This window comes from Eptesicus fuscus, chromosome 17, assembly GCF_027574615.1.
Source record: "Eptesicus fuscus isolate TK198812 chromosome 17, DD_ASM_mEF_20220401, whole genome shotgun sequence".
NCBI classification, from domain to species: Eukaryota; Metazoa; Chordata; class Mammalia; order Chiroptera; family Vespertilionidae; genus Eptesicus; species Eptesicus fuscus.
The window spans coordinates 15017035-15031643 of record NC_072489.1 but is presented as its reverse complement, the minus strand read 5'-3'; the positions used below and the strand labels follow the sequence as shown (position 1 = coordinate 15031643).

The window sequence follows — 14609 nt, the reverse complement described above, 5'->3', positions numbered from 1 at the left end:
TAGTTGCAAGGTTTTGAAACTCTCCCCTTGGATTGCCTAAGGCAGGTAGTGTCAGGCAGGATTAGATTTTGAGATTACTTCGGGCTAAAGGGAATGTTTTTCCCGTCTCAGAGTTCAGAAGTGAGCAGGCCAGGGAGGTACCAGCCAGGGGGAGAGGTTAAAAATGGTGGTCTTATTGGCCCTGGCCTGGTGGTTCAGTAGGTTGGAGCATTGTCCTCTACACCCATAATGTTGCGGGTTCAATTCCCTGCCAGGGCACATACCTAGCTTGAGGGTACAGGAGGCAACTGATCGGCGTGGCGTTTCTCTCTCCCATCCATCGATGTTTTTCTCTATCTCCTTTCCTCTTTCTTGGAAAAAAATCAACTAAGAAACATCCTTGGGTGAGGATTAAAAAAAAAAAAAGGATGGGGCTTAGACCCTAAGTCTCTGCATTTCAAATCTACCATTCTCTGGGGGTAGCTTCTTCCAGCCTCATGGAGAACTTGACAATGGGGCTGACTTTCCTGTGCCTTCTGTTTGCTTCCCCATTTCCCAAACTTGATTTTCTCCATACCCTCTGCCTTTAGCCCACCCCGAACAGCCTAAGGACAATCACTGACCTGTGGGTGAGGCATTTTTGAGCCCCTGCCAGGGGAGGAGCTGGGAAATGCCCCTGGGGCATTATATGTCCTAGAACCTAAAGACCCTAACCCCAAGTGGCAGCCCTGAGGTGAGGGTCTTTTTAGCATTCTCCCCCTTGCAGTTCCTGATGACAGCCATCCTAAAATAGCACCTTAAGTGTGTCACATGGTATTTCTCAAACTTTTGTATATCCTTAAAGGGGGGGTGGGGTGGGGAGGCTGGAGAGGACTTACATGAGCCCAGTGTTAATATTGTTTTTATCACAACATTGCTTAAATATACAAAGAGTAAAACCAGACATAACTCTTTCTAAGCTCATATTTAGAGTCCTATAAAATCTAAGTAAAGGGATGGTTTAAGTATAAAGACACCAACCATAACACCAATAAAATTAAAATAACTTAATGAGATGGATGATATTGTTCTGCTGAAACTGGGTCATTGCTTTCAACCCCTCTGTGGACTGACTGCCATTGCCCTGGTTTTTAGGAGTTCCATAGGCCTCAACTTCAAACACTTGGAGATGTAGTTCTTTCTACTTTCTATTTATTTATTTATTTATTTAAAATATATTTGTATTGGTTTCAGAGAGGAAGGGAGAGGGAGAGAAAGATAGAAACATCAGTGATGAGAGAGAATCATTGATTGGCTGCCTCCTGCATGCCCTACACTGGGCATTGAGCCCACAACCCAGGCATGTGCTCTGACTGGGAATTGAACTGTGACCTCCTGGTTCATAGGTTGATGCTCAACCACTGAGCAACACTGGCCAGGCTCCTTCCACTTTCTCTATAAAATATTTCATTTGACATGGATATGACTTCAGTAGGCTTGAGTGAATCATTCATATTCAGCATAAAGTTTTCAATCTTCTTTTTCCACTAATTTATGACAATTAAAGTAGTAGCATCAATACAATGGTAGACACAAATGCAAACTTGGAATTTGGACATTGAAATTTTGTGCCCAACAGACATCAGAATAATAAATCCCTTCCATAGGGATATTGGTCTGATTCAACTCTTTATCCAGTGGCCACTAGGTGCTGAGTTTTAAAGTTGTTATCTCATTCCTGTAATATAAGTGAAATGAGGATAATATGTGACTCAATGGGGCTGTTCATGAGGATTGACTAGATAATAGCCAGGTGGTAGGCAGTTAATAAATATTGTTACATTATTTTTAACACCTTTGGAGGCAGTTAGTGTATGACTAGTTTACAGAAGAGGAAACAGAGTCTTCTGTGACTCATCCAAGATAACATGGCTGGTAATTAGCAGCAAAGGGACTTGAACTCATGCCCAGGGCTGTTTCTACTCTGACAGCTTCTAGTGGTGCAAATTTATTTTTATTATTTAAAACTTTTTTTACAGTTGACATTCAATATTTTATATTAGTTTCAGATGTACAGTATAGTGGTTAGTTAATTATACAATTTACAAAGATATCCTCTGGTAGTACCCACTTGGCACCATACATAGTTATTACAATATTATTGACTATATTCCCTATATTGAACTTTACATCCCCAATGACTGTTCTGTAACTACCAATTTGTACTTCTTAATCCCTTCACCCTGTTCACCCACCTCCCCAAACCCCTCCCCTCTGGCAACCATCAGTTTGTTCTCTGTATCTATATGTCTGCTTCTGTTTTGTTTATTCATTTATTTTGTTTTTTGATTCCACATATAAGGGAAATCATATGGTATTTGTCTTTCTCTGACTTTTTCACTTAGTATGCTACCCTCTAGGTTCATTCATGTTGTTGCAAATGTTGGGAATGTAAATTAGGACAGCAGCTATGGAAAACAGAATGGAGGTTCCTCAAAAAATAAAAAATGGAACTGTCTTATGACCCAGGAATTCCACTTCTGGGTATATATCTGAAGAAACTCAAAACATTAATTTGAAAAAAATATATGAACCACTATATTCTCTGTGTTATTTTACAATAGCCACCATATGGAAGCAACCCAAGTGCCATAGACGAATGGATAAAAAAACTGAGGCACATATATACAATAGAATATTACTTCCATAATAAAGAATGAAATCTTATCATTTGCAACAACATGGATGGACCAGTACTGCAAATTTAAAATCAAGGATCCCTCACCCCTGGCTGGGGACAGGTATATAAAATCTTCTCTGTGTGACTACGGACAAACTCACCATCTCCAGAAATGTCCTGGGAGCCAAACTGGTAATTTTCTGCAACCCCTTAGAGAGGCTGGGTGTGTATATGTGTGAGGATCCTGCCAAGACAACCTTGTCTTTCTTTCTGGTATTTCTCTCTGTAGGGATCTTTAACTTGATATGTTTTAATTTCCCTGATAATGGCGTCCCTTTATGCTGTCATTTCACACAGGGTAGAAGTTTCGGGTTACAATCTATATAAGGTGGGCAAATTAAAAGTACAAAACTTGGTTCCTCAAGATAATTGACTTAATGCAATGACTTCTCATTTTAGATATACCCTTTCATGACATTTAAGATTAATCTCTACGTCCCTTCTCTTGTTCTTCTGACCTGTATCTTACATTAGGTGGGTGTGTGCTCCAAGAAGCTTCATGGCATCCTGAGAGGTAATGTTTTCTGCTGAGAAGCATTTCTTAAACAGAATCTTAGGAGTGTCGGTTGCAGTGCCCGACAGTGGCTACTGCTTTTAAGCCTGTTCCAGCTGATTTTAACCTTTCAACATGGTTGGTTGGGTTAACTCGCATCTCTAAAAGCTTCCAGTTTACCTGAGGGTCGCTTGTCAAGTTGGTTTTCCTATTAAATTTTGGAGACTTGGTCTTTGTCTCTGTAGAATGGGAGCAAGTTGTGCTTTGTTTAATTTTCTTGGGATGCTGTGCTGTTAAGACCATACAATAAAACCAGCTGTTATGAAAGTCTTGTCAGACATGTTGTGAATGATTCAAATGCTTTGTGGTGATAGCTCTCCTTAGTGTTGCTGTTTCGTCTGAAGGGGAATCCTACTGAGGAAAGAGGGGAGCAAATATCCATCTCTTTTCCTAGTGTCTTACACTCTTCTGGGGCCTTCAACATGCTGTCACGAGGTAGTTCTTGACCTTTTAGTTAGGAAGACTCAGTTTGAAGCCAAAACATATGACAGATGAGCCATTGGCATTTGTTGATGAAGAAAATCCACATGTGGATTTGTAAGAACTCCATGGCCAAGTTGGAAGTCATTATTCCTGGTGCAGGACATGGTCCAGGCTCTATCACTAAGAAGCTCTATTATACTGGGGATGGGTCTGGAGTCTTAGTTTCCCTGTTTAAAACATGAGGGGTTTTGACAAACCAGGTCCCTACCAGATTTAGTCCTTGGTGAGTCTATGAGGAAGGAGCTCAGTTTCTACATCTAATTGTCAGCTTCTCTGCCATATATATCAGAGGTCTTTTTTTTTAAATTTAATCTTTATTGTTCAGATTATTACAGTTCCTCTTTCCCCCCCCCATATCTCCCCTCCACCTGGTTCCCATCCCACCCTCTTTCTTTACCTCCCCCACACTGTCCTCATCCATAGGTGGATGATTTTTGTCCAGTCTCTTCCTGCACCCCCCACACCCCTTTCCTCCTGAGAGTTGTCAGTCCACTCCCTTTCTATGCCCCTGATTCTATTATATTCACCAGTTTATTCTGTACATCAGATTTTTAATTCACTTGATTTTTAGATTCACTTGTTGATAGATATGTATTTGTTGTTCATAATTTTTATCTTTACCTTTTTCTTCTTCCTCTTCTTATAGAATACCTTTCAGCATTTCATATAATACTGGTTTGGTGGTGATGAACTCCTTCAGCTTTTTCTTATCTGTGAAGCTCTTTAGCTGACCTTCAATTCTGAATGTCAGTTTGGCTGGGTAGAGTACCCTTGGTTGGAGTTCTTGCTATTCATCACTTTGACTATTTATTGCCACTCCCATCTGGCCTGCCTGCATAGTTTCTGTTGAGAAGTCAGCTGACAATCGTATGGGTGCTCTCTTGTAGGTAACTAACTGTTTTTCTCTTGCTGCTTTTAATATTCTCTCTTTGTCTTTTGCTCTTGGCATTTTAATTATGATGTGTCTTGGTGTGGTCCTCTTTGATTCCTTTTGTTTGGGGTTCTCTGCGCTTCCTGAACTTGTAAGTCTATTTCTTTCACCAGGTGGGGGAAGTTTTCAGTCATTATTTCTTCAAATAGGTTTTCAGTATCTTGCTCTCTCTCTTCTTCTGGCACCCCCATAATTCTGATGTTGGTATGCTTGAAGTTGTCCCAGAGGCTTCTTACACTATCTTCAAATTTTTGGATTCTTTTTTCTTGTAGCTTTTCCAGTTGAGTGATTTTTGCTTCTTTGTATTTCCAATCTTTGACTTGATTCTTGTGTTCCTCTAGTTTGCTGTTGGGTGTCTGTATAATATTTTTTATTTCAGTCAGTGTATGTTTAATTTCTAGTTGGTCCTTTTCCATATCCTCAAGGGTCTCTCTCATATCCTCGAGGGTCTCGCTAAATTTATCAGCCTTTTCTAGGAAATTATTGAAAAACCTTATAATTGTGGTTTTGAACTCTATCTCCAGTCATTTGTTTTCCTCCATTTCTTTGGTTTGTGATTTGTTTCTTTGTCTCTGCATTTTCGCTGCTTCCCTGAGTTGGTAGGGTAGCTTTGTGTGCTAGTTGTCCTATATGGGTCAGTGGCTTGGCCTCCCCAGTTACCTGAGGTGGGCACTCTTGGTGTACCCCTTTGTGGACTGTGTGTACAGCCTTGTTGTAGTTAAGTCTTGATTGTTGTTGGTATCAGTGGGAGGAGTTGACCTCCAGGCTAATTGGCTGTGAGGATCAGCTGTGTCTACGCTGGGAGACAGCCTTATTCGACTAGACTTGCAAAATTGGAAAAGCCTCTGTGCTCAGCTTGGATGGGGTGGAGTTTCAGGGTGGAGCCTACAGCCTTGGCTTCCCGTCAGCCCCACCCTATGAGGTTCCTGGGTCTCAGTGTCCCTCTGTACTCCCTGCAAACACCTCTGAGAGAAAGGTGCCCTCGAGTTTCGCCCACTGCCAAACAGTCTAGTCTCTCCCCCAATGAATCTGGATTCCCAGATTCTCGCCCAGAACTGGGGTTCAGTGCAGTCGGAACTGGGGTTCAGCGTAGTCCGGAGCTTTTGTCTCATTCCCACTAGGGCAATTCAGCGGCACAGTCAACAGTCCGTCCTCTGCGCACATTCACATGCGCACCTCTGGAGCTCTGCCTTTCGCCGCTCCCCTCAGTTTCTGCCTTACAGCCCAGATTCCCCCAGTGTGAGCCTGGGTCCCCAGGGTCTCGCCCGGAACTGGGTTTCAGCGCAGTCCGGAGCTTTTATCTCCTTCCTGCTAGAGAATGCCAGCCAGGCACTCAGCTGCCCCGTCCTCTCCGGCTCTGTCCTCTTCGCACGCGCGTGCCCGTGTGTCCATACCTCAGGCTTTTACAGCTCCTCTGATTTTCCTTGTGGTTTTCTTTTCCCTTCTAGTTGTAGAATTCCCAGTCAGCCAGCTTTCCTGTGGTTCTGGATGATGTCCGTTTTGTCTTTTAGTTGTATTTTTGAAATTGTTGTGCGAGGCTGCAGTTTAGGTATTTAACTATGCCGCCATCTTGGTTTCTCCTATATCAGAGGTCTTGAATGATGATGATATGTACAAGATGGTAGTGCATGCCAGGGTGAACGGGATGGCTTTTATGGTGAGCACCATGGGCCTGGGGATCAATGTGAACTTATAGAACAGGCTGCTGATCGAGTGGACATCCGGAGGGAAATTGAGGTCTGTAGATTGATTGAGCTTTATTATTATTATTTTTTAATTGAGCTTTATATCCCTCGTTTCTCCTTGGTGCATGAGTTCCATCATGGCTTGGAAGCTGAAGTTAAATTATTACACAAGGAGTTCTGAAGAAAGATGAATCCCATGAAAGGGGAGAGCTTGCTAGATTGAACTCAGAACCCTGTATTTTCCCAAGTCAAAATTATTTTATTGGAGTCAGCTAGTTTTCTGTCCCTTCTCCCTACTTTCTCTCTTCCAGGAATGAAGTTACTGAAGGACTGTGAATACAGGATATTGTATTGTCAGCAGTTTGTATTCATTGGATAGGAGAGGACAGAGCGATGACATGAAACATTGAGGGTGCTAGGGTGAAGTGTGATTTGTGTTAGGTTCAGCCATAGGAAAGTGCTGCTTTTGTAGTTCTAAAATGATTGAATATTAGTAATTCATATGGTTAAACCTAATATCTGAGCTGTCCACCATATTCTTGTTTCCCCATTAGGAATCATAACCCCCCCGAGGAATCTCTTACTCATTCCAAGATATTGTTGTCTGTATGCGTAGAAGAATGTGTATTTGTGGGGGAAGGGGGTGGGAGAAGGATCAAGATTATAGCTGTGTGATGGGCCAGACTTTCTACCTGGCAGAATTCTACCTGGAGTCCTCTAGGGAGGCATCATGTATTGTGACTCACTGGCCAACTCTGACCTACAGGCTTGTTTTATGGTTTTTGGAATGGTTTGCCAAACCTGCCCTCGGAGTGCTGTCTGCAAAAATGGGTTTCAAAAGCGGGGTGGTTGGAGCAGGGAGAAAACCCTCTGACCTTGTCATAGTCAGAAGTTTTAGGGTCACATTTTAGTTCAGCTTTTTAATATTTAGGTACACACTAGATTAATAATATAAATAAAACAATGCCCTGGGGCATAGCTCTGCAAGCAGAGAGGTGTTGATGGCAAAAGGCTCCTTGGAGTCATTGCCCTGTTGCCTTTGAATCGGCTTTGTTCAGAGCGAGGCAGACATTTGATACACAGTGGTAATAAGATGGGATTGGCGGTCTGGGAAGGTTTGCTTGTCCAACCCTATTTGTTCAGCACCATGCAGGTTGAATACTGGTAAGTGCATCTGCTGTACCTTTATGAGGTAATGTGCATAACAGGGTACTTGTGCGGGGTGGGGGGAGGCAGTGGAGGAGGAGAGCCAGAGGGGCAGCTGTTGGAAAGGCCCCTGAACGAGAGGCTGATTGCTGTGATTATATCGCCATGCTCTGACATTGTTTTTTTTTTTTTTTTGACATCTGAATCCGGCCAATTTTAGTCCAATTTCCATTGTGCCGGGATTCGTCTTCATCATGCTAAGTGTACCAGGAAAGGGGGAGCTGTTGGCAGAGCCCCTGCAGCCCCCAAAGCTGATCTGATCAGAAAAACAGCCACAAATATGGCATTTGTGCGTGTGTGTGAGGAGCTTGCCTTTAAAGTTGCGGAAGCAATCATCGGATCAATGACTCAGGGCTGTGAGCAGCTGGGCGATTTCCGTTTGCCACAGTGTTTCTGTTCCATTTAACTTCCAGGTGTCCTACATAGGCCAGGACTGCAGAGAAATTCCAGAGCACCTCGGCAGGGACTGTGGACATTTCGCCAAGAGGCTTGATCTGAGCTTTAACCTTCTGAGGTATGTAACTTTCACAAGATGCAGACCAGGCCTGGGAGACCCAGACCCCTGGTAACAGCTTGCAGGTAAGTGACCCGCTCTAGCCCTGCAGAGGGTGCAGGGATCTGAGACGCATGGACTCGCACCCCAGAGGTTTGACTCTACTTTGAATGATTCTTTCGGCCGGCCTCCTTGTGCCACTGAAGAAGCAGTGAGCATAGGCATCGTCCATCTCACATGAGTTCTTAGGAGAGTTTCACTGTGTTCTTTTCCTTTCTCACTGATACTCACGCAGACAAGGTAGAATACTCTCGGGGAGGAATGAGATGGGGCCAGCAAGTGTTTGGAGGGTGTTTAGGAATGCTCTTCTGGACATTTCCCAAATCACAGGTAGGGTGTACGTGTGTGTTTTCTTTCTTTGCCTTTTTATGAATTGGAACCTTAAATATTTGTGATGATGATTTCTCCCAGATGGTATTTCAAAGTAATTCAAATGCAGTTGGCATGGGGTGGGTGGGAGGGAACACTTGAACCGCTGTTCCAGTCTTGGCAAAAGGCAAGTGTGATCTTCTGTATTATTCCAATGGAGAATAGTTAGTTAATTTCTTCCTAAAGAGTTTTGAATTGCGACTGGTTTGGGGGCATGAAGTAGGAGCTACTCGGAAAGCAGATATCAGTGGGATCAATGAGCAGGGGTGGACATTTCGCCAAGGGAGGTGGTTTTTCCTAGGCCGCTGGTCCCACGCAGGGCGTTTCCCCTAGGTGCCTGTCCTCTTGAGAACAATGTTATCCTTGAATGGAACCATCTGTCTTGTGGTGGAAGGATTGATGAGGAGCCCGAATCCCACCCCAGGGCTCAGGCACTTTCCTCCTTCCATGCCTTGGAGTTTCTATCTCTCAACTTCTGAGTCAGGACACTTGGGAATTAAGAATTTGAGAGAAAATGGACAAAACTCAGGGCATAAAGGCACCAGTGGGTAGAGGTATGCCAGCAGGGCTTCTTTGGAAGGTCATCAGGGGCACGTGACCATCAGATGCCTCATTCAGGGAAGGAGCGTCCCGAGGGTTATGTAAGGAGTGGGTACTGTGTGTATTCTCTCCTTGACTCCCAAAGGGTTTGCATGCTTCTGGGGAGATGTGGAAACTGAAAAGTTGCAAAGTAATGCATAGTGATGAGAGGATGCTAGACAAATGCTGACTCTTAAGAAATTAAGGATATTGTTTGATCCCAATGCCCAAGGAAAGGATGGAGTACATAGCCTGGTTGGACTAGCCTTAGACATGTGCTCCCCTTAAACAGCTCCCCAGCATGGACTGAGGAAAAGGGCTCTTTTGCTGGGGCATCGGAAGGAAGAACTGTGACTGGCCTCTAGGGGCTCAGGCTGCGGCTGCCTTGCTCTTGAGAGCCCGGATGTGGGTTTGAGGAGGCTGGGCCCCATGAGGAGGGAGTGTGTCAGCGGGCACAGGTCATGGGGCTGGGCTGGCAGGTCTGAGGAAACAGAGGCGGCTTTGTCACTCTCGGGGGGCCCTCTCTTCCTTTGGCGGAGAAGGGGCTGGACCCTGGGAGGGGTGGTGTGTGTGTGTGTGTGTGTGTGTGTGTGTGTGTGTGTGGTGAGTAGGGTTGGTGGTGAGAAGGGGCTCTTGGCCTTGAGGGGCTGTAAGGATTAATCAGAGGAAATGATGGGTCCTGAAGGCAGGGAAATGTAGTGAGAGGAAGGCCAGTAAAATAGGTTCAGAAGGAGAGAAGTTACGATTTTTATTTTTAGAGGAGAGACGTTTCCATAGTGTTGAGTTTGAGGATCTTATCACATGTGGTCAGGAGCCTATTCTTGTCGGTGTTGTGGTCAGTGTGTGAACTGCACACTGGCTTCTGGCTGGATCAGGGCAGAGATGAGCAAAGGAAGAGCGAGGTCTAAGGTTCGGGAAGGGTTCACACTGAGACTTGGTTAAGCTGGAGGGAGTTGCAGACCAGAATGGACCATAATGGATAAAAGCAATCCTGACCTGACACGAGTAGGATTGAGACTGGACCCTCTTTGACCGTCTTATTTACCTAATAGCAGGGTGGGGAGGCAGCACTATCTCTCTTGGGTGTGAGAGGAAGATGTGAGTGTATGCAGGCACTGGTGTCTCTTTGCCTTTTCAGCTACATAGAAATTAAAGATGTTTTAGATGCTTAGCTAATTCTTCTTTTAAAAAAAGTGAAAGGGGGAGAGAATACAGGGAAGGGAAGAGAAAGATGATCATAAACTTACCTTCTAAGTAAGTAGGTTGGTAATAGAGGATCCAAGCTCACCAGGCTGCAGGAATCATCATATCCAAGGGAAATATTGTGAATTCCCATCCCACACTCTGTGAAATGTTTCTCCCTAGCCCTCCATACTGTTTCCACGGGACTTGGGAGAGCTTATCTCCTCGTCAGTTTGCCCTGCACCCCGATTCCCCACAGTCCCTGCTCTAACCATCTCTGTTCTGTTGTCTGCTGTTCTCCCTCTTGGCAGCTTGTCTGGCCCCCACTCGGGACACTCCCTTCATTTCTCCAAAGCCCAACAATGCAATATTACTATGTATTATAGAGTTTTACTGGCAGTTGGAGGTGTCTGGTGAAGGGGGAGGTGGCAATTGGAGCACACAGAAACTGACAAGTTTGGGATGGCATTGTTCCTGCAAATCCCTGGCTATGCCTCTCATTAAGTCAGGCTTTCTGCATGTGCCCAGGTGCCTCTCTCTCCCAGCCCCTTCTCTCCTTTCCATGTCACTTCCCTCTTCCCGGAGCTGTAAACACAACATGCTTCCTCACTGTGTTATATACAGAAACATTACCCCTCGCCCCCTTTTAGAACATCTCTGCCGGTTTCCTTTTCACACCCAGACAGTCCCATCAGGGCACTGCTTTAAACAGAGCATTGTCCCCAGTACAAAATTTACTACTCCTATAGATTGTAAAATCAGCTACAGTCCATTTGTATTTTAGGGCGCAATTTGTTTTCAGGCAAGGAGTTCCATTTATTCTTTTTTTGAATAGTATATGTACATGGCACAGCTTCAGATGGTGAAGAGAAAGTCTCCTTTGCACTTATGTCCTTTAGCCTCTCAGTTCTCCTCTGCACTACTCACTCTTTTTGTAATCTCCCAGAGATATTCCGTGAATATGCCAACATGTGAGTTTCTTCTTGTGTGGCCTCATTTGTATTACTCTTGCCAAGATGTTAGTTAAAAGGGAAGTACCAAGCTTCAATTAACCACTCACATTAGGAATATCCTTCTCTATCATCTTACCATTAATTCATGGCCATATGCCATCATCATTATTAATCTCACGTATTGAAGTGATGGTTCTGCTGATTCCCCCTAGAGCCCCCCTGCATGTGCTGGAGGGAAAGGTGGTTATGGGTGTACTAGTAGCCCTGCACACTAATCCCTGTGCCAGTAGCTCGCCAGTAGCTCACTGCCGCCTCCAGTAGCTCTCTGCCTGCTGACCCGTCCTCCTGTAGCTTCCCCTGCCCCCTCCCCTCGCCCCCGCCCTTCATAGTTTGCTGCACCTGCCCCCTCCTGTAGCTCTCCTCCGCCTGGTTGTAGCTCGCTGCCCCACCCTCCTGCTGATCTGTGATCTGGTCATTAAGCAGTTGGTCGTTTCGCTTCATGGTGTAACGACCATTTGTATATTACATCTTTATTATATAGGATAAGCTCTGAACTTTTAAATCACTATATATTTTTTCCTTTGCATGACACTTCAGCCTTCTCTCTGCATTAATTATCATGAGTCCTCCTCTCCTCCTTTGGGTTGTCCAGTATTAAACTGGTTATGCCTCCATGTGGAAGGTCATGGAAATTCAGGCTGTGCTGTTTCTATGACTCTGTCCTGGGGAATGAAAGTCCCTGGAACTTTGTGTGCCCTGTCAGGTTGGTAGTTGGAAAGGGAAGCAAGACAATAGGTCCGAATACAATTTCTAGCTCCTTTAAAAGACTCAAAACATTCATCTCTTCCACCTTTCCTCCCAGATCTCATTCTTCCTGGACATGATTCCTGGGGGGCAGGGTCCTACCATCCACCCCGGAATGGGGATAGAAGGTTCAAGGAGATAAATAGCTGACAGAAGTACTATTGCCCCTTGAACTTGAATGCATTAATGATCATGAGTCCATTGTCTACACGTGCATGAAATTGTACTTTAGATTTTATTTTTTGAGTACTTTTTTCTTATAGCAAGAACAACAATGATCAATGTAGAAATCTTGGAAAACTCAGTAAGGTATGAAAAAACAACAACTCTCAAACCACTGATAATCTCACAAGTTAAGCTGGAGGAAATCCCCATTGGTACCACTTGTCTTTATTAATGCCAAATATCTTAAAAATGATGCTCTTGCTTACACTGTGTTGGAAGTATTTTTCCATCTCAGTAAATTCTCCAGTATAAGTTTTAATGTTATTTTTTCAGTGTTGGGTATTAACTAGTAGATTGTTCCCAGATTGTTTTTTTTATACTATTATAAATATCTCTATTATAAGTATTCGTGTAATACTGATTGATGAATATGTCTCTGGTTAGTTGCTTGGGACATTTTCCTGGAGACAGAATTGTCAGAGGGCTTCACTACAGATGTCAGATTGTCCTTAAGAGAGGTCATAACAATTTCCGCTACTGAGAATCTTTGAATATCCATTATTCCAAGTTCTTCTTGGAGCTTGTTTTGAGCTTTTCACATTTTGCTTTTACTTTGCTGATCAATAAAGAGATCCTTAGTGTTAGCCGGGGCTGGTTCCTTGATCTGCTCTGGCAGAGAGACCTTGTTAACACGTTGTTCCAGCTTCAGTTTTCCTTCTCCCCATGACTGGGGAAGGGCAGGGTTCTCCCTGAGTGGTTTGCCTGGGCTGCCTGATGCGCTTGCTGAACACAGAGGGCAGAGCGGGACTCCCAAGGAAAACCGTGGTAAACATGCCTGTGTCAATCTGGCAATGAAATGGAGAGGGCTTAATTGATCTATGGCAACAGGAAGCTTACATTTGCAAATTTAAATTATCTGCAGTCACATCTTATTTAGCATCACTCTGATAAATACACTGAGTGGGAGAATTGCTTAGAAGAAAATTTCTTAGGTGGGATCTTACTTGCATGTAACTTCCTTGGCTTGGCCAGTATGGAAAGGGAGGATTGGGGAGTTTGGGCACCTCCAGTAAAGAAGAGATGGTGGCTTTGTCGTCTTCCCCAGGCAGTGAGGCAGACATGTGGGGCACCATCGTAGCTTCTAGGATATACGCACCAACATTTCCATTTCTGTTATGAACTGCTATATAACACTTGGCCTACTAACTTGCTGTTCAGTTGGGAAAATGGGCAGTGGAATGGAAAGGAACCAAAGCATTGGGGTTATACCACCCTGGCTTGAAACTCTGCTTACATCACTCACCAGTGATTTAACTGGCCTTAAGCTAATTGCAGAAATGTTGAGTGTAAGTGTGTGTAAAGATTGCCTGCTGTATCATAGTTCTTCAGTAAGCATAGCTCCAAGTATAGCTTAAACATGGTGCTAGTGTGGCGAAAAGCCCAGGCTTGACCCTCCACAGGGACCATTTCTCTTGTAGTCATATTGGGGTTCTTCACAAACCTTCCGAATTTCCTCACCTCCAGTACCTGGTATGTTTCCACATCTCTGCACCCTTTGGTGTGACCAATATGCAAAAACTTAAAGAGCTGGTGTAAATTTGCCTCTTTCTCTTCTGTTATGATCATCCGTCTTGGGTTCTGACATAAATGAGAAGAAGCCCTTGCTTGATTTATGTTGGACATAGACTGTAAATGAAAAATCTGTCTTTAGGCTTTAGGATATTTGTTAATGCAGCATAACCTAGTCCCTACTAACTGGTATAAAAACCGTAGGTCTCAAATGTCTGACATTCTACTGGCTAAACCCATTCATCTCATACATACTTTTCATCCCTGCCAGCTAGGAGCATACATTTGTTTGTTATACTGGGAATGGGTGAAAGAAAAATTCTCTACCCAGACTCAGGATAACAGCTTAAAGGGCATGCTCTGTTGGCATTGGGTCTGCATCAACTTATTTCTTTGCAGTCAGGGGCCTTATTTTCAAAACACAAATGCAGATGTCTTACTTGGGGAGCATGCTGATATTGGAGTTGGGCTGGCAACAGAACTCATGTCAGTAAGCATAGAGAGGAAGAGATGATGGTAGAAAAGATGGGCTTTAGAAAGATAAACTGTTTTAATGAAATTTCAAAATAGTTCTAAGACATTGATAAATTCTAAGGAGGCAAGGGTCTATGTGTTTCGGGAACCATGTTCGCTGTAAGCCAGGCAATGCTGTGAAAAGCATCTTTTTTTGTCCTAAGAATAACATTGGCAATTCTAGTGTCTCCAGCTACTAACAGAACATACAACAAAAAGGTGATGTGGAAAATGAGTTGGCAGGTAATATTTAATGTCTCAGTAGCAACCTTTCTGGAGTGACTTCCATGAGTGGAACGACCAAAAACAGTTTAAGGGAGGGAAAGAGAGAAGATCATGAAGGGAGCAGGTTGTTATGGCCGCCTC

General features: G+C 43.9%; 1 protein-coding gene across 1 annotated transcript in view; it reads left to right on the top strand.

Moving 5' to 3' along the window:
* The window catches only part of LRMDA (leucine rich melanocyte differentiation associated), a 999454-nt gene that overhangs the window by 1087 nt on the left and 983758 nt on the right, over window positions 1–14609 (top strand). The window contains exon 2 of the mRNA XM_054729044.1: window positions 7970–8070. Within this exon, the coding sequence (XP_054585019.1) occupies window positions 7970–8070 (101 nt within the window). The remainder of the gene's footprint in view (window positions 1–7969; window positions 8071–14609) is intronic.